Consider the following 19,413-nt stretch of genomic DNA (forward strand, 5'->3'; position numbering starts at 1 on the left):
GTCCTGGGCTGCCTTCCCTCAAGGTGTGGAATCATAGAATCGTTAAGGTTGGAAAATTTTGGATATTAGGAAAAGATTCTTCACTGGAAGGGTGCTCAAGCATTGAACAGGCACCCCAAGGAGGTAGTGGAATCACTGTCCCTGAAAGTGTTCAAAAAATGTGTAGATATGGTGCTTAGAGACATAGTTTAGCGGTGGACTTGGCAGGGTTGGGTTAATGGTTGGACTCAATGATCATGGGGATCTTTTCCAAACTTCATGGTTCTGTAATTCTGTGATTTCTGAGATCATCAAGACCATGGTGGTCTTCAGTATCCTACAAGTGGAAGCATTTTGGGGGGGTCTCTGTGCCTGTTTCACTCTGAGCACCAGCCAACTCCACGTCATGTGTCACAGAGAAGAGGCTGAGCCACCCTTTCCTATTTATATCATGATGCTCCTGCTTTGCTATATTAGTGCCAGTCTGAGTCATTCAGCTGGGCTCGTGGAAGAGCCATTTCAGATTGTCAGCTGCCTCTTCAGTCACTTTTGCTTCTGGTGTCTCCTGTTTCATGGTCGCTGTCCCACACTCAAGTGCAGCCAAGAGCAGAAATAGCCTGATACTAAATAGTGGTGAGAAACCCTTCAGAGAATGCAGGTCTCCAAAATCCAAACCACCTGCTGTTATGCAAGAGCCTGTGGCCTGGAATGGAAGCACGTCACCTCCCTGCCAAACATCAGCCCGTTGTTTGTCTTGTCTCTCTAAATTCCTTTTCCAGTTTCTATGTGACAGGTGCTCTTCTTCAGTTGCTCTCCCAAATGGCATTGCTTGCTGCACAGAACAGCTGGGGAGACAGATGTGTATGTTCTCCAGAATGGCTCCAATTAGCTCCCCTTGACTGTTATCACATACAGGCTCACACACAAAACAAAAACAACAACAACAAAAAAAAAGCCAGAACCTTCTTCTCACCTCTTACAGTTTTTGTCAGAATCAGAACAAAGGTGATTCAGCAGGGTCAGTGGCAAACCCGGTCAAGCCAGACTTGATTATAGCTGCTAAAGAGGCAGACACGAGAACGGGAGTTCCCAGTGGGATCTCTCCCGTGACTGGGGTTCCCGATAGGAAGAGACCGCTCGAGCCCAGAGGGAAATGCCCAAATATTTGCCATTTTGCCGCTGCCGCTCACCAGGTGCCTGAGACCCCTCGGCCGGGAGTAACTGGGGACGTCCCAGACTCCCTCCCACTCCCGCCCCGCGTCATCCATATTGGCAAGGGGGCGGGGCCAAACATCCGGCCTATTTATTATTCATGAGGTTTCGCGCGCTTTTGACCACGTGGGCCGGTTTTCGCGCGGATTGCGGCCGGGCAGGAAGCGGCGGAGATGGCGGTGAGTGGCCGGGACTGGGTCTGGGTCTGGGACTGGGTCTGGGTCTGGGACTGGGTCTGGGACTGGGTCTGGGACTGGGTCTGGGACTGGGACTGGGACTGGGACTGGGACTGGGGAGCCATGAAGTTGGGGTGTGAGCCCCAGGTCCTCCTCGGGGAGACTTGGCGCTGCGGTCGTGCGGGGTCCAGTGAGGATTTCGGGGGGGGGGTGGTGGTGTTGGGGGGATAATGGAGGCGCTCTCGGAGGCGGACACCCGAAACGCCGACGGAAGTTTCCCCCGTGGCCTGCGCCGAAGAGGAGAGCCAGGCCGGGACAGGATCGGACCCTTCCCCTCCGCTCCGGCTGCGCTGGGTTCGGAGGATGGATTTACACCCCCCCCCCCATCCCCGCCATGTGTTTCCATTGTCATTTGCGAGGAGAGTTAATTATTATTATTACTCACCGGTGATCCGTGCCCCCTTTCTGACCGCCGCCCCCCCGAAAGCACTGATCCCCCCGCGGCCCCGGGCACCCCGGCCTCACCCCTTCCCTCCCGCCCTCGCAGGACTCCTCCGAGTCGCAGACGGCGGTGACCAGCCCCGTGCGGAGCTCCCGCCGCGGCGATGCCTTCACGTCCAGCCCCGGCCGGGACCTGCCCCCCTTCGAGGATGAGTCCGAAGGGCTCCTGGGCACCGGGGGCCTCCCCGAAGAGGAGGAGGAAGAAGGGGAAGAGCTCATCGGGGAAGGGATGGAAAGGTAAGGAAAGCGGTTGGAGCCAGCTTCTGCCGAGGGTTGTGTCCGTGGATGGGGTGCTGGGCACCGTCAGTGCAGCCAGCGACGTGGAGGGGTCTCTCAGCCGTGGTGGGGTCCCTCTTTGTGCTCATAGGTGGGGTGAGAGGGCTGAAGAGCTGCTGCACAGTGAGCAGAGGTCGGGGCATGTTGTCGTTTGAGTCCTGGGAGAACTGAGCAAAACTGGGAGCAAAGTGTCATCATGGTCCAGAGTGGGTAAACCAGGATCTCCCCGGATGCATGATGTGCATTCACCCCAGTTCTTTACTCTTGCAGGCATAAATTTTGATGCTTTTTTTACTGCCAGGCCTGTGGACAAGCTGAGGAACTTTACAAAAGCTTGAATGCTGGCATTCCTAACCATGATTCTGGAGCCTTGGCATTTGTATCAGTGCTGCTGGAGCCCTTTGCTGCAGGACATTGTCCATTGTGAAGTGCCTTCCTGCTTAACACTTTTGTCTTGCTGCAGACCAACTGTCCTGACACCTGCCCAGCAGGAGCCAGAGAAGGGCTGGAGAAGGGCTTTCCTGGCCTGATTCCAAGCTCTGTGTGTGTCCTAGGGACTACCGCCCCATCCCCGAGCTGGATGTGTACGAGGCAGAGGGCCTGGCCCTGGATGATGAGGACGTGGAGGAGCTGACTGCCAGCCAGCGGGAGGCTGCAGAGCGAGTGATGAGGCAGCGGGACCGGGAGCTGGAGCAGGGCATGGGCCGCATGAGGAGGGGGCTGCTCTACGGTAGGTGGAATGAGCTGTACCAGGGGGGCTGCTGATCCTCCTGTGGTTGACTGTTACCTGGTCTGGGTGGACTCTCACCCTCAGGTTTGCAGGGAGGTCTCTAGAGCTCTGGTGTATTTGGGTTCCCTGTGAAATCACTGGCTGTGGGCTTGGCTGGATTCACCAGTGCATGATCCCTTTCATTTGGGCTTCCTAGGAACTCATTTGGTGTGTTCGTCTGTGTTACCACTGAAACTAAGTCAGGATCCTGGGCCAATATCAAAGGGTTGGGATTCTACCAAGTATATGCTATAGGGTTTCTTGCTGTTGTTGTTCCTGTAGAGACTTTTGTGGGCTGAATGGGGGGGCCTTTGATGCACTTAGAAGCCTGTCTCTTGTGTTTCTGTTTCTGTCCATTCAGTGCAGTAATGGACGTGAATGTTTGCTTGTGCATACAAATCTAACTATTCACACTCCTAAAGTCTTTAGCTGTGTTGTGGAAGATGTAGGAGCCAGAATAGAACTGGATTTAGGCTGGGCCCGGGATGTCTCTTGGTTTGTATCCCAGGCTCTGACCTATTTGCTTCCACAGCCCATGTAATCTGACTGTGACTAACCCAAAGAGTGGGAATGGAATCCCAGCTCTTCAACAGTTTTTCCTCCCAACCCTTAGACAGTGATGATGAAGATGAAGACCGTCCCTCGCGGAAGAGGCGGCTGGCAGAACGGGCTGCCGAAGGCATGGAAGAGGAGGATGAGGACATGATTGAGAGCATTGAGAACCTGGAAGACATGAAAGGACATTCAGTGCGGGAGTGGGTTTCCATGGCAGCTCCCCGCCTTGAGATCTACCACCGCTTCAAGAACTTCCTGAAGACTCATGTGGATGACCATGGGCACAATGTCTTCAAGGAGAGGATCAGTGACATGTGCAAAGGTAGGGCTGGGTGATTAGAGGCTCTCTGTCTCCTCTTTATGTGGGTCACAGTACTTTGTGGCCATTCAGTCCAGAGGTGGATTTTTTTTTTCTGCCTGCCTTCTTTGTTCCAGACATCGAGTCAGCACTTTAAGAAAGTCTCATGCTGATGGAGATAAATGAATAATGGAAACATGTCTACTATCTTCTTTGATTCTGGCTGACTAATTAGAAGGCCCCTGGCATCTGCTGCTCATTAATATTCATATTGTAGAAATGCTAGCAAAAGAATATGTGGGGCAGCAGACAGTGGTCTGCAAGTTTGTGATCTGAAAGAGACAACAATTGCTTGCTGTCTGCGCCACTAACTTTCTCACACTGGAGAGTGGATTATCCAGCAAGGGGACACAAATAGAGCTTGTGACTTTGGAAACCATGTCAGTGTTGCAGCCTTGTATTCTGACTAGGCACTGCCAGAAGAAGCAGTCATTAAAGCTGTCATTGATTAATTTTAAAAGCAGAAATTGTCACATCTAGGAACAGCTCATGTAACTGTACTTGTTGTATTTCTTCTTTATATTGAGCAGAAGCTTGAGCCATGGAACAGGATCAGTTTTATACAGCTAGGAAATAAAAGGCATTTGTCTCATCCCTTTCTATGAACATAAGACACAGGAGGTTTTTTGCCAGCCATTCAGCACACATAATGTCTCTCCTATTAGCTTTGGTTTCCTGGAGATCTCTGAGAGAGTTGTGTGTCGGGCTGAGGCGTTTGAATCTCAGGAACATTGAGCCTGGGAAGTATCTGTGCAGAACTAGAGAGAAACAATCACAAGCTTGGTACTGATGAAGAATTTTTTAGAGAAATCAGTTTGAAAGAGTTTTCCACCCATTTTCAAATTGTTGACTTTGAAACATTTTTCAGGGAAGGTGCAGACATTGCAGCCTGCAGGATACAGGCTTGTCTGTTCTGGCTGTCCTTTGCAAACTCCTTGAGTGAGCAGGCAGAAATTATAATTCACCCCATCTTTTTCTTAAGAGAACAGAGAGAGTCTGGTGGTGAACTACGAGGATCTGGCAGCCCAGGAACATGTCCTTGCCTACTTTCTGCCTGAGGCCCCAGCAGAAATGCTGAAGATCTTTGATGAGGCAGCCAAGGAAGTGGTGTTGGCCATGTACCCCAAATATGATCGTATTGCTCAGGAGATCCATGTCCGCATCTCCCACCTCCCTCTGGTGGAAGAGCTGCGGTCACTCAGGTAAGCAGCAGAATTACCAGCAGTGGCTGTGGGGCCTGCAGCAGGCTTTGAGGGGCTTGAGAGGGCTCACCTGTGAGCTAAACCTCTGGGCAAATCTGACAGGATGACTGAAGTTATCACAGGAAAAAAGTCATATTAAGGATGAACTTCCAAGATAAAACACAAACATTGGTAGAAAACTTGTGCTTTGTAGCAAGAGTATTTCTGTAGGGTGTTTTGCCTTCTGTGCCCTGCATCCAGGGCATCAGTGTCCTCTCTTTCCTCAGGCAACTGCACCTGAATCAGTTGATCCGGACCAGCGGGGTGGTGACAAGTTGCACAGGGGTCCTGCCTCAGCTCAGCATGGTCAAATACAACTGCAGCAAGTGCCGCTTCATCCTGGGACCCTTTTTCCAGTCCCAGAACCAGGAGGTGAAACCTGGTTCCTGTCCAGAGTGTCAGTCTCTTGGCCCCTTTGAAATCAACATGGAAGAGGTAAGAGATGATGTGCTTGCTTGCTGCTTGTCCTGCTTCACTGCCTGTTCCTCCCAGCCCTGCCTTGGTTCCCACCCTTTGAACAGCTTGGTGTAGAGAGAGGGGTCTGCTGCTGTATCCAGGGGTCTGTGAAGATAGCTCTTGTCTATTTGAGGTCTTGACCTGAATGTACTCAGTTTAGCAGCCAAAAGTAAGTTACTGTCACATTGTGTTTGGATTGAATCTTTTGCCACAGTCATCTCTGTGGTACACAGTGACTTATCCATATTTTAGAAATGCAGACACAGACTGCCCAGCTCTCCTCCTTCCTAAGTTAGGTCAGTGTGTCCTGAACTGTCAGCTTAGGAAACCAGAAGACAGTAGCAAAATCATTAATGTAGAGCTTCTGACTGCCATTCTTTGCTTTGACACCTTTAACCATCACCAGTGAAGCATTCTCCTCCCAGGAACTGGTCCAGCATTTGGGTGGACAAACACTGTGGAGGCTGAAACACTGCGGTGAGATGCGGCAAAGTGCTTTCCCATCCCCACTGTTGTCTGTTGTATCCTGGAATTGCTCCTCACAACCCCCATCCTCCCATGCCCTTAGTTTTCTAACCAAAGTATAGTAAGTCTTTGAATGGACGTTCTCTGGTGAGGTGAAAAGCATCAGCTGTGCTGATGGCTGCCAGACCTGCTGGGTAACTTCTGTTCTGTTCTGCAGACGGTCTATCAGAACTATCAGCGCATCAAGATCCAGGAGAGCCCTGGGAAGGTAGCTGCTGGCAGGCTACCCCGCTCCAAGGATGCCATTCTCCTCGCTGATCTGGTGGACAGTTGCAGGCCAGGGGATGAGATTGTGAGTACATTGTTCAAGTGTGGGGTGAGCACAGAGCACTTTTAAATTCTGACAGTGACATCACCGGAACATCTGTGGGGATGTGAGGAGGGATTGTCCTTGGATGCATTTGGGCAGCCACTTATCTTAAAATGGAGAAGGGGCTGCGTTATATTGTGCAGGCACTGACACAGCGTTTCCTGCTTCCCAGGAGCTCACAGGGATCTACCACAACAACTATGATGGCTCCTTGAACACTGCCAATGGGTTCCCAGTGTTTGCCACTGTGATCCTGGCCAACCACATTGCCAAGAAGGACAACAAGCTGGCTGTTGGAGAACTGACTGATGAAGACGTGAAAGTGATCGTGGGTCTGTCCAAGGACGAGCAAATTGGGGAGAAGGTGGGTCAGCTTCAGAGATCCCTTCTTTTCCTTTTGACAGCTTGCTGTGTCAGCTGGCCAAACAATGGTTAAAGGAATCTTTAGAAATCCCAGTTCCCTCTGAATGGTCTTCTGTAGCTCTCAGACAGCTGTCGATGAGAGTCAGTTATAGGATGGAACTAAATAAGAAAGTTTCTTTGTACTTTTGGAGGTCAAATTTTCTGTTTCTCCGCTTCCTTCTCTGAGCCTTCTACATCCCAACAGGACTGGAAGATGGGAGAGAGACACTCACACTGCTTGTATCTGATCAGTTTTCTCTCCCTGTATCTTGAAAGCAAAGCAGGGGAAGTATTTTGAGAGGCCAATGACTGCATCTCCAATCCCCCTAAGAGAGTGTTATTACTTACTTTAAGCTCTGGTAGAGATCTTAGCTTTGTTTCATCTGTATGCTAAGGCCTGAACCCAATACTTGAAAGAACAAAGCTCCTGGATTGGTGCATGTTCAACCTTATTTGGGTCAGGTTTAAACTCTGTAATGGGAGACTTTGTTCTGTTGCCTTAGATGTGCTGTTCTTATAGTAACAGCTGTTGTAGTGGATGCAGAAGCTTCAGTTGAGCCAGGACTGTTTTGACATGAGTATTCTCCAGCACTTGGTTATTTTCAGAATACTCTTGAGAAAATAAGCCAGTTTTCCTTAGTATCTGACCATGATGACAATTCATGTGTGGCATAGCCCATTCAACTACTATCATGTGCAGTGAGTAAGCCTCTGATCAAGGTCTCCAGCTTTACAGCAGCTGATAAAAGCCACTGTGATGTGTGTTGTGTACAACAGGGTTGTGGAGGCAGTGGCAGCAGCTTCCAGCACCAGACTAAATAATCTGCCATGCTCCAACAGCACCATTTTTGTGAAGCTCCTTTAGGGGACACTGGGTGGGTCCTTTGAAAAAGCCCACACACCTTGGATAATAAAATACTCTTTGGAGACAGCAGTACTTTAAGAGTGGCTTTAGATGTGGCACCTTGCCGATTTTCATGCAAGATTCTGCCCAGAATGGGAAATGGACAACTCATCTGGCTTTCCTTTCAGATTTTTGCCAGCATTGCTCCATCTATTTATGGACATGAAGATATCAAGAGGGGCTTGGCTTTGGCTCTCTTTGGTGGAGAGCCCAAAAATCCAGGTGAGTGTCACCTGTACCACTCGAGCCTCACTCAGGGGAGGGCAGATGGATCTGAGTTTGTCTGTGCTGTTGCAATGGGAGTGATTACAGTTGTCTGAATGGCTTGGTGTCAGACAAGGTAGCAGATGAGGGATATCTGCGATTGAAATGGCTGCTTTTATCACACTGAAAACTCTGTTGTGACAGTAGAAATAGTAGGACTGAAAATAGCTCCTGCTGCAAACTTGGGCAAGTTTTTACCCCTCCTCTAGGGGGCATCATGTTTGCCCCTTCAGAGGTTAGACCTTTTGGCACCCTGATCTGTTATAATCTTCCGAGAAGGATGTATTCAGCAGGGAGCAGGGTTAGAAAGTCTGTTTTACAAACGTGACCACCTGCAAAGCTGACTTTCCTTTTCCCTCAACTTCTCTGTAAACTGGTTGTCCTGCCTGCTGGTTGCCCTCCCTTCAGCATTGTGGTGCTCAGGGCAGGGTTGCTGTCAAACCATGCACTCAGCTGCCAACATGGCTTTCCCATGGCTTTTGTAGGTGGCAAACACAAAGTCCGTGGTGACATCAATGTGCTTCTGTGTGGAGACCCCGGTACTGCGAAATCCCAGTTTCTTAAATACATAGAGAAGGCCTCGAGCAGAGCAATTTTCACCACTGGCCAGGGTGCTTCTGCCGTGGGCCTCACAGCCTATGTCCAGCGGCACCCAGTCAGCAAGGAGTGGACTTTGGAGGCAGGAGCCCTCGTGCTGGCTGACAGAGGTGTCTGCCTGATCGATGAATTCGACAAGGTGAGCCCAGCTTCCTCTCTCTGGGAGGGATTAGTTGTGAAGGCACCAGATATAACCTCTGCAGTGAGGACACAGCGTAAGTCCCGGGGACATCACCCAGCTGACCAAGGTTCCTGCAGTTTGCTCAGGCCCTTGCTGGTCCATAGTGCAGTTTGCTGCCTGTTCAGAGCACCGGGAGCTGATTCCCCTTGGTGTGTTGGGCAAAGGGGTGTAGACACAGATTCACTCTGAGTCACTCTTGCTTTCCTGCAGATGAATGATCAGGACAGGACCAGCATCCACGAAGCCATGGAACAGCAAAGCATTTCCATCTCCAAAGCAGGCATTGTCACGTCCTTGCAAGCTCGCTGCACTGTCATTGCTGCTGCCAATCCCATAGGTAAGTGCTGAGAGTCTACAGGACTGTATCAGGCTTCCGGCGTCAATCCACGGTCACGAGAACTGTGGCAGAGCTTCCCTTCCCTCTGTGTGATTCCTTCCATCTGGAGCAGTGATCAAGTGAGCAGTAGAGTCTTGAGTAAAGTGCTGAAGGTCTGTGCTTGCTCCAGAGCTTCAGCCTTGGTGCCCGTGTTTGACTTGGGTTGTCTCTGTGCTCCAGGTGGGCGATACGACCCGTCATTAACATTCTCAGAGAACGTGGACCTGACAGAGCCCATCATCTCTCGATTCGATATCCTGTGCGTGGTGAGAGACACAGTGGACCCTGTGCAGGTACAGGCTGTGCTGTGAATCTGAGCTTGGCTGGGCTTGCAGTGCTGCTGTTGGGATGCTCAGCTGCAGTTGCCCGTTGAGGTTTTTCTGTCCAGTGAGTGTGTTCAGTGTCTGTTAGTCTACTCCTCTCTTGTAGGATGAAATGCTTGCCCGGTTCGTTGTTGGCAGCCACGTCAAGCACCACCCGGGTAGCAAGGAGGCAGTGAATGGGGACGCTGATGAGGTCATTCTTCCCAACACGTACGGGGTTGAACCCATTCCTCAAGAGATCCTGAGGAAATACATCATCTATGCCAAAGAGAAAGTCCACCCCAAACTCAACCAGATGGACCAGGACAAGGTGGCCAGGATGTACAGTGACCTCAGAAAGGAGTCCATGGTGAGAATACTGAGGAAAGGGGGGAAGAAACATGTATCTAGTCTGCAAATCAGCCTGAGACTGCTCCAGCATATGTTGACACATTCTTGCCTTTCCCATCACAAAAGTCTGTGCCACTGTTTTGTGAGAGACAGGCAGATCCTGCAGTGTCTGCTGAACAGATGATTCTTCATCTAAATGCAGAGTCTCGCCTGTTGGTGATGTGTGGACTGATGAGCTGGACACATGTATAGTGCCTGCCATGGCGAAGTCCTCTTGTTGTCACCCAGTCTGGCAGGCCCACAGGAGACATTTGCATTCACTCAAACCCATATGCTACTTTAAAGGGAGCCATTCTCTGTAGAAATGCCCTTCTCTTTTGTCTGTGGGATCTCTCAGGCTCATTTCATGCTTTTCAAGTGGAAGAGAGAAATTTGTTGAGGTCAGAGGGAGATTTTTGGAGCTTGGGAAAACTATAGCTTTTCTTTTTTAATTGGATTTTTGTTTCCTTCATTCCTCCAAAAAGTTGCTGGAGAAAACTGGTTTGCTGATCCTGGAAAGGCCCCAAACAGTGGCAAAGAGTGACCCCACAGCACCCCCTTGCACTGTGCTGAATTCAGATGAATAGTCTGTGCCAGGCTCTGTGGCTGTGCCAGCAGGTGGCAGAGCCTCCTTAGCCTGAGTCCCTGTCAGAGGCCCAGAGCAGCTTCCTGCAGTGTGAAAGGAGTGGGATCCTGGGCCAGAAGCCACCTGTCTTGCCCTGTGTCTTGTATCCTCCAGTAAGGTGTTGCCTCCTTCTCTCTGCCCTCAGGCGACCGGCAGCATCCCCATCACGGTGCGGCACATCGAGTCCATGATCCGCATGGCCGAGGCTCACGCCCGCATGCACCTGCGGGACTACGTGGTGGAGGACGATGTCAACATGGCCATCCGGGTGATGCTGGAGAGCTTCATCGACACGCAGAAGTTCAGCGTCATGCGGAGCATGCGCAAGGTGGGCACCAGCTGAGCCAGGTGCTGGAGCTGCACCCCAGACCCCCAGGTTCAAGTGCAGCCTCCTTGCACTGCCCTGGCTGTGGGAAGAGGCTTTTCCATGCTCTGTCCCATAGAGCCAGGTGCTGAGTCCGTGTAAACAGAGTACTGTGGGTCCGGAGTGTCAAGCCTGACCATCCAGGAGCCACTCTGGCAGTCACACTTGCACCACCTAAGCTGGGACCGAGGCCCCTTTGCAGCTACACACCCCACACTCACACACTCACATAAGGTTTCCTTAGCAGCTCAATCCCAGGTTTCCCATAGCAGAGTCTCAGATGTCTGGATCCTTAAAATAATTTCATCATGGTGCAATAACAAAATAACAGCTCAAGCTGGGTGCCTCTGAGGGACCCCAAACAAGGCACTGTTCCATTACTGCTGGTCATTAGACTCAGGTGGGGCAATGTTTTTGTTGGGCCTGAGAAGGAAGTGTACCCCGAACCTCTGTATTGAAAGCACTGCCGTATATCTTCTTTTTTTACACCTTCCCTGATATTTTGGCACAGGGCTCCCACTGCTGCTGCCATCAGGTGATTGAGCTGAGCAGGCACTTGGTTTCTGCACATTTTAGTAGGGTCCTCAGGGGACATTTAGCCACGGGGCAGCACTCACTGTGGTTTAGTGTGCAGTCTGCCCTTTTCTCTGAGTAGCAGGGCCTGGCTCTGAACAGCTCTTGGCTGGCCACAGCCTGGCATTTATCCACTGTTGAGTGTCTGCCCTCTGTCTGGACGACTCGTGGCCTCTCTCTTTGGCCGCAAACAACCAGCCAAGTGTGAGCGTCTGCTGGGGAGACCCAGGGCAGTCTGGGTTAAGGGAAGCTGCTCTGTGCTTTCCTCAGGACCAGCCCTCCCACAGCTGTGTCCCTGTGGGCAGCACACCTCCACAGCAGTGCACTTCTGGCCCCCAAGAGGCACCAGCGTGCCCCCAGAGATTTCAGATGGAAATAAGAGCAGTCAGCAGAGGAGTGTTGTGGCTGTCGGAGAGCTGCCACCTGCACATGCCACCTTGTCAAGGCCAATGTCACTTGAGAAACACTAAGGGCACAGGTGACAGCAGTGTCATTTGGTTCCCCTTGTGCTCTGTGGGAGGAGGGGGTTGGTTGGCGTTGGGCATGGGAGACTGCAGTGCATCACTCTGTTCCTGGTCCTCATGGCTCACCTCATCCTTCCTCCCAGACATTCTCCCGCTACCTTTCATTCAAGAGAGACAACAATGAGCTGCTGCTGTTCATCCTGAAGCAGCTGGTTGCAGAGCAAGTGATGTACCAGAGAAACCGCTATGGAGCCCAGCAAGACACCATAGAGGTCCCAGAGAAGGACCTGGTGGACAAGGTACGGGCATATAACAAGCTGCCTCTGGGGTTGGTTCATGATCTCTCTCTGCAGCCTCAGAACCAGAGGTGCTCTCAGACTTGTTACTTCTTTTCCTGCATTGTGATATCAAAAAAAAGACTGGTGTTGATCAATTTAACCCAGCATCCTCTCTTGTCTGGAAGCACCATATTCTTCCCCCTCTGTTCTCATACACCCTTGTAAAACTTTGGAGTTGGAGTGATAAATCCTGCAGCATGGTGCTTTGCAGGTGAATGACAACTCAAGTTCCCTGGCATCTGCATTTGAAGAAGCAAAAAGCAGAAAAATCTCTGTATGAATTTTCCAATCCCTCCTGGGGCTTGCTCACCTTCTCCTTAATGCATCCTTATCCCGGTCCAAAGACTGCACTCCTGACTCGGCCTTTCTGTGCAAAGTATTGACCTTGCTTGGCACTAAAGCAGTATTTGACTCCTGGGTTGCTGCTTTTCTGTTCCTTGCGTGGAATGTGCAGAGTACCTACTTCCAAAACCACAGCTTGGTGCTGCTGGTGTGACCACCCCCAGTCAGGGATCTCTTGCAAAACTCTTACGCTGGGTGAGGTACTGGGGGCACTTTTGGATAGGAGTTACATTCTAGCTATAGTGGGAGTAAAAGGACGAGCTGAGAGCAGGCAGATGCTGAGCCAGCATCTTTTCTTTGCTCAGCTCAGCTCTGCCAATGCTTCTTCCTCCTGACCTGCAGTCTCCCCTGCTACTGCAGTTCTGGTTCCTGCTGAGCAGAGCAGAGATTGCTGACTGTCAAATTTTATGCAGCCTTTGCTATGGAAAACCACATGGTTCTTATTTTTATTAAATAAACATTTACCTCTCCCCTCCCTCCTCCTCCCCCTCCCAGGCTCGTCAGATCAACATCCACAACCTCTCAGCCTTCTTTGACAGTGAAGTGTTCAAGATGAACAGGTTCAGCCGGGATGTGAAGCGGAAGCTGATTGTCCAGCAGTTTTGAGGCTGGCAGCAGAGTCTGCCACGTGCTTCTGTGAGATGAGACCTCTGTCTTCCAGCCTTCCAGGAATGCTACGGAGATCCTGAGCCGGAGGGACTAGACTGCACATTCTCTTGCTTGCTTTGTGCCTTATGGATTAAGAGAGTGCTGAGCTGCTGAAGACCTTGTAAATAGAACAGAATTAAGTAGTTAAATGCCCAGTCAAGTCTGTTTAGCAACTTGGTTCACTATTTTGCCTTGTAGCTAAGCACAGCAGGGAGAGAATTGCTGGCCGTATACATGGCATGTTTGCTGTTTGTTTGTCACTAGTTGTTACGGGCTCCTCTACAGGAGGGACCGAGTGGGAGCATTTGAAAAGCATTATCCACACCCCTTGGATTACAAGCACCCTCAGGGATTCTCTGTTCCCATCTCTGGCAACTGTACAGCCTGATGGGTGATAATTGAGACTGCTTTCAACTCTCCATGAACCAGCTAGCCTCTCTGCTCCAGGCCCTTGTGCCTGACACTTGACATTTCCCCAGGTGCCCACATGGGCTGACCTTGTGCTTGGTTTCTGCAGGGGAGGAGTGGGGAGGCAGAGGAAGATGAGAACTGAAGCAAAGCGTAACTATTTCTGATATTAGTGGTGATCTGTGTGGGCAGTGAAAACTCCTTCTGTACGTGCTGGGGAATGTCCAGAAGCCCCAGCAAAGAGGCTTCCCTTGCCTGACTGGGTGTTATCTCTGTGCAGGTGTCAGCAGATGTCAATTTATGCTGGATCAAAGTGCTACCTTTGGCACCTAAACCACCCTCTCTCACACCTGTTTCTTAAGGGTGAAGAACCCATAGTGATGGTTTTGGGCGTAACAATGGAGGAGGAGCCCTGAGCTGGATGTTTTCAGGGAGGACAGGATGGGCTCAGTATTCTTATGCAATTTTCTTGCTGTATGTGTTTTAAATAAATTTTTTTCAATACTTCTGTGTTTCCTTCTCTTTTGGGAACTCCTGCAGCCAAGGGGGAAAGCAAAAGTATAAACAAGCAACTTGCATGGTGGAACAGCTGTTCTGCAGTTTGTGGAATTGGGTTTGGGTACAGACACATCCCATATTTGTGCTTCAAGTTAGTAGGAACTGACAGTGCCCAGGAGACAGTTGCCCACAGGACAGTGTCATGAACGTTGCCTTTCCCACCAAAGGCCTGCCTACAGTGTCTCTTTTCCTGTCTTATGTCTGTATCCCAAGATACAGACTATCCTATAACAGTATGTATTTCCCACCTCCCTTCTGTATGCACACTTGGGTTAGACAGCCTTGATCTCATGTCTTGGCTGCCACTTGGATTCCAGTCTGGCAAGGTGCAGCTGAGGTCTGCAGCGAATGTGCTTTGCCTGGCCAGAGCTGCTGGACCGTAAGGCATCTCCAGCCTCCAGCCTGAGCTCGAGGGAATTTCTCAGCTGGCTACTGCAGTTCTGTGCTGGCCAAGCAGACATGTCCCTGGCTGCTGACACCGACACCGTGGGGTTTGTCACGGTGATGTGCGTGCGTGTGTGTCCTCTCAGCCTGGTGGTTACTGGGAGCCAGCAGTGCTTGAACCCTGCTGGGGGCTGAGCACATGACTCTCAGCCTGAAACTGGCTCGGCGTGTTGCCTTTTCTGTCTGCCAGCTCCCTCCTGTGTATTTGTTTAACTGTTTTGGCTGTTTTCTTCTCTTCCCACTGGGTCTGTGTCTACCAGGGCTTTCTGCGGGCAGCCCATAGAGACACTTGCCTGGCATTCCCTCCCTGCCTGATTGAGCCCTTTGCCCCTGAATGTGTGCCTGGGTCAGGTCTGCACTGGGGATGGCTGAGCTACTGTGTGCCTGAAACTGCCTGGTGTGGTCCAATGTGGTTCCTCAGGGCTGGACACAGAGCTGTTAGCTCCTCACCTCCTAATGCCAGAGGCCATGGGCAGAGACATGGGGAGAGCAGCTGCCAGCACATGCACACTGTGCCCAGCTCCGTGGGAACCCACACACCTTACCAGGGAAGGTGCTGGCCCAAACTGGTGTGTTGTGATGAATGTTGGGTGTGGGAGAAGAAAGAGGCTTTCTGTCACACTGTAGAAATACAAAATGCTTTATAAACACTTGCAACCTTGTGAAGCCTCTGCTATGCCTGTAGTGACCCACAGAGTTAAATATGTGGGCAAATGTCATCACAAACCATGAGAGAATACACAGGAATGGAGCTGGACTCCTGATTTTCCCAGCTCCTTGCCCTGCTGCTGGACAGGGCTGTTGAGAGGCACCAGTCAGGTTTGTCCTACAGCTTTCTCCTGCCTCCTGTGCTCTGGTCCCACCTCACTGGATACACAGGGGGAGCAGTGGCAACAGAGAGATGCCATTGTTGGAGGCACTTGTTTGTCATTTTGCTCACTCTGCCTCCCAAATCCTCACCACAAAGGCAGTTGTGCCCTCCCACCGTGTTGTGTTGCCAGCATCCAGCAGCGCAATGAATTCTTGCAGCTGCGCCCTTGCTAATGTTGGCATCAGCTGCTCAGTGGAGTGTTAATGCCAGTCTGAAGGCATGTTCCTCCTCTCACGGCCACTGAGCTTTTCAGGTCCCCTGGAGCAAGTTTTGGCTGTTCACAGCATCAGGTGTCTGGTCTGGACAGGGGTGCAGACAGGGGTGAAAACAGATGCTGCTCTGAGCAGGGACTGCCTTGCCAGGAGGCATGTTCCAGCTGAACGTAGCAAGGATTTTACTGCAGGGCTCAGGAGATCAGCGAGCCAAGCCACACTCATGAAGCGAGGAGTTGCTCCCCTGACAACCCTGAGTTTAGCCAAGCTTGAGCACTTGGCTTCCCACTGCTGTAATTCAAACACTGCACAGTGCCTCTGACAGCCTGGGGCAAAGGCAAGAGTCTGGGGGAGGTGGGGTCTGTCCAAAGCAGGCTATGCCTGGGTTTGGATGGAAGATGATGAGGGTGCTCCTTGCAGAGCAGACAGAGCTTTGTGGAGCCAAGTGGTGTCCCTTCCTGTGGTCGTTGTCCCCTTGGGGCTATGGTTGTTGGCAAATGCTGGGTCAGGCTGGCTTCAGAGAGCATCTGGATTTGAATAGGGCATGATGGGCCTGATCCTGATCCAATTTGATTTGAATATGCTGTGTGCACTGAGAAAGCAGCAGGGCTCTCTGCATCTCATAATAAACTGTTTGACCTTAGCTCAGCATGGAGCAAATACACACTCACACTCAAAAACAGCACATGAGCAGGTGCCAGCAGATACCACCTCACAGGTCAGGATGTATGATCTAGGGAAAAGGGGGGAGATAAGCCCCTTCCTGCCAGCAGGGTTTAGATTCTTGATAGCTTCTGCCTTTACTGTGATCATAAACCAACACACTACATCTGGAAGTCCTGGGCTGTATCCAGTGTGCTAGTGGCTGTTTCTGAGCCTGCCTGTCAAATGGTAGATGCCCCTTGAATAGGGGAAGTTCTATATTCAGCAACGTGTTTTTCCTCAAATTAATGCCAAAGCCTCTTGGAAAAATTAGCATATGCAGCATTTCTGGAACAGCAGTCTTTCACTTTCTCCCATGCCAGACCGTGGCTGATACCCGCTCTGTCCAGCTCCTCTATGTTTACTAACGAGCTGCCTGGAAACTGGTTCGCAAGAACTTTCACAGTGTAACTGTGCTCAGGATGTAGCAGTTGTATTGGATAGTGTCACCTTCCTGTCCTAGAGCAGTCCAACCAACTGCAGTTCAGTCAGGAGGGCTGTTTCAGCTACTTACAGCTCTGCCCTTGTGGACCTCAACTGACCTGAATACCTGAATTCCATCTTACGAAGACAGCATGGGAATCTGTTTACAGAAGATATGTGTCTACAGATAGAGGTGAGTCACTGCAAACAGCTACCTCTCCTGCTGTGCTGCATGGAGGATGCACTCTGAACTTTTCAGTGTTTTTCTGTCTCCTAAAATACTGTTCTACTTAACAAAGCAGAGCCAAAATTGGATCAGACTTCTGCTGTATTTTGCATCTATTATACAGTTCTCGCTGCCATCACTGATTTAATGTCTCCATTATCATGGAGCACTGCTCTGCCAAGGACTCCAGCCATCCAGCATGCTTCTTGGCCACAACTAAACATCTGTGAGGAGCCTTGACAGACTGCTGAGCTCCGCATCTTTAAAGCAAAAGCACCTTGGAAGGGCTTGTGCTTCTTTCTGCTCATCTTGGAGGTCATTTCCCTCTAAATGTGAGGCAAAGCTGTGGGGGGAAACCAGGGGCAGTGTCAAGTTTCTTCTATGGCTGATCCAGTGCTTAGGGAGATCTGAAAGTAACTGTCCTTTGTAAAAGATGCTGAGGAGCCTCAGTCCCATCAAAGCACATGGAAACACAAATGTGGGAATGCCAGTAGTCCCCGTGAGCTGGTGTGTGGCTCTCCTCAGAGCCAAGAGACACCAGCCCTCTTCAGATACAGGCTGCTCCCTCTGCTCTGAAAATACCTACCCACATTTCAGCTTAGCCAGCTATTAAAAAAATAGGAGTTTTTCGAAAAATGACATTAGCCTTTTCACTTTAGCAAGGAAAGGTAGAAACCACCTCTGGGGTCTACCCAGTGAAGATACTTTGGTCGTTAAGGGATAGAAACTCCCCTCCAATTTCTCAAGTTACTTTGCAAGGAAAGAGGCTTTTGTTTTCTGGGTGCTGAGGGTACTAACGGGCTGTAATTATCCAGACCAGGATCTCCTGAGTCTCTCTCCACACCCACGGCTTAGTGCTCTATTTAAGCTCAGCCTGGGGCCCCCTCTGAGCTTTGAGGTGGGAAGCATTGATTTGTGATTTACTGTGCCTGGTCACACTCCCTGCTGCTTTGGGCTGTGATGTGTGGACTGCCTTCTTTACCTTTTTTGTCTTCTGCAGTTATGGAGCTGCCAAGTGGTCACTGGATGGTGTCTTACCATCAGCAGACCTTGACTAACCTACAGACTGACCGCCCAGTTTGCTGTTGGTCTGGCTTCATTACCATGAGCTTCTCCAAGGATCTGGACTCCTGGTTGAATCTGGCTGCCATCTCTGAGCTGCTCCGTTCATCTGCCTCGGGTAATGGGGGACCTGTCTTGCTGGCTGTGGTACTCAGCTCCCTGCTCCTCAAACCCAGCACAGTAAGGGCTTAGCAGTCACTTCTTTGGGCTCTGGTCATATCTCTAAAACAGGCAGAGCTAAGACCAAACCTTCTGTGCCTTGTCACTGATCTCTTGACTCTACTAGGCTTTAGCCTGCTTATCCTTCTGCCCTAGTCAAAGGCTTCAGAAGTTCTGAGGCTTGCTGCCCTCATGACATCTCCATTTCTGCAAGTTTTTCATCCCTTCCAGAAAGGCATTTGCTTAGTGTCTGAGTTGATGAGCTCAACATAGAGATAAAGGGGTTCCCTAAGCTGTGCTGTACAGAAGCCCAGATTAAATGATGTGAATAACCCCAAACAAATATAGTCCTTTCGCCTTCCTGGCTGGGAGCTCAGAAATGACCCCTTGTGCAAGAGGAGGGCTGCAACCATCCCCCTGCGTGCCAGCTCCAACAGAGCAATGTGACAGGGTTACCATTCCCCTCCAGTGAGGAGCCCTGTCCCCTGGACTATAAGGAAACCTGCATGAGCTCTCAGCTGCAGAGCTGTCTGCTTCCTTGCCCCAGGTGGCTCTGTTAAAGGTTATTCTGGCCCCTTAATCAAATTCAATATAGCTCTGTTTTGCTCTGCCCTCTAGGAATCCGCTGAGGTTTGCTGTCAGACTGGCTATTAATGCAGCAATCAGCTCTGCTTTGGTGAGAAAAGTAAACCTTCAGGGATGGGAGACAGCAGGGGCACGTGGAAACTGGAAAAGTAAAGCACAACTCATGCTTGTTCTTCTGCACTTTACAGCAGGGAATGGGAAACAAGCAGGGCTGGTGGCAGCACTGTGTCCCAGGTGGGCAGCGTGCCCTCCCCTAAGGGGAGCAAGCTGATGCAGAGAGATAAAGAAAGACTCAAACTGATACAGAAAATCTTGCTTGGACTCTAAATAGAGCAGAATCTGTTCCCTTCTAATTACAGCCTATCCTGGAAGGCATTAGTTGCTCCAGGTCACTCCTATTGGAAGTGTTTATTATACATCTTCCCCAGCAGGATTTTGGATGAGAGCAGGAACTGTGTGTTTTGCCCAGAGAATGGCTGCGTGCCTGGGCTGCGCAGGAATAGAGCGGGTACCCGCCCCTGCTTGGTACAGTCAAAATGTTTCACGGTGTCCCAGCATTAAAAAGGCTAAGTCAGCAAATAAGCTTATAAAAAGCTTGTCGGAGGCTCTGAAGTAAATTCACATATTCTAGAACA

The 19,413-nt window shown here is 50.6% G+C and overlaps 1 protein-coding gene across 1 annotated transcript; it reads left to right on the forward strand.

The window, feature by feature from the left end:
* The first annotated feature begins 1,292 nt into the window (after nucleotides 1-1,292).
* On the forward strand, nucleotides 1,293-14,040 carry MCM2 (minichromosome maintenance complex component 2). Its single transcript, XM_051788911.1, has 16 exons — nucleotides 1,293-1,370; nucleotides 1,915-2,105; nucleotides 2,699-2,874; nucleotides 3,527-3,790; nucleotides 4,809-5,028; nucleotides 5,295-5,502; nucleotides 6,206-6,340; nucleotides 6,531-6,722; nucleotides 7,793-7,886; nucleotides 8,414-8,664; nucleotides 8,917-9,043; nucleotides 9,263-9,375; nucleotides 9,512-9,754; nucleotides 10,545-10,727; nucleotides 11,944-12,099; nucleotides 12,976-14,040. The coding sequence occupies exons 1-16, from the start codon at nucleotides 1,365-1,367 to the stop codon at nucleotides 13,084-13,086; spliced, it is 2,670 nt and encodes an 889-aa protein (XP_051644871.1). The 5' UTR covers nucleotides 1,293-1,364; the 3' UTR covers nucleotides 13,087-14,040.
* Nucleotides 14,041-19,413: the final 5,373 nt, after the last annotated feature.

This window comes from Manacus candei, unplaced genomic scaffold, assembly GCF_025592945.1.
Source record: "Manacus candei isolate 608988 ecotype Guabito, Panama unplaced genomic scaffold, ASM2559294v1 h1tg000025l, whole genome shotgun sequence".
NCBI lineage: Eukaryota > Metazoa > Chordata > Aves > Passeriformes > Pipridae > Manacus > Manacus candei.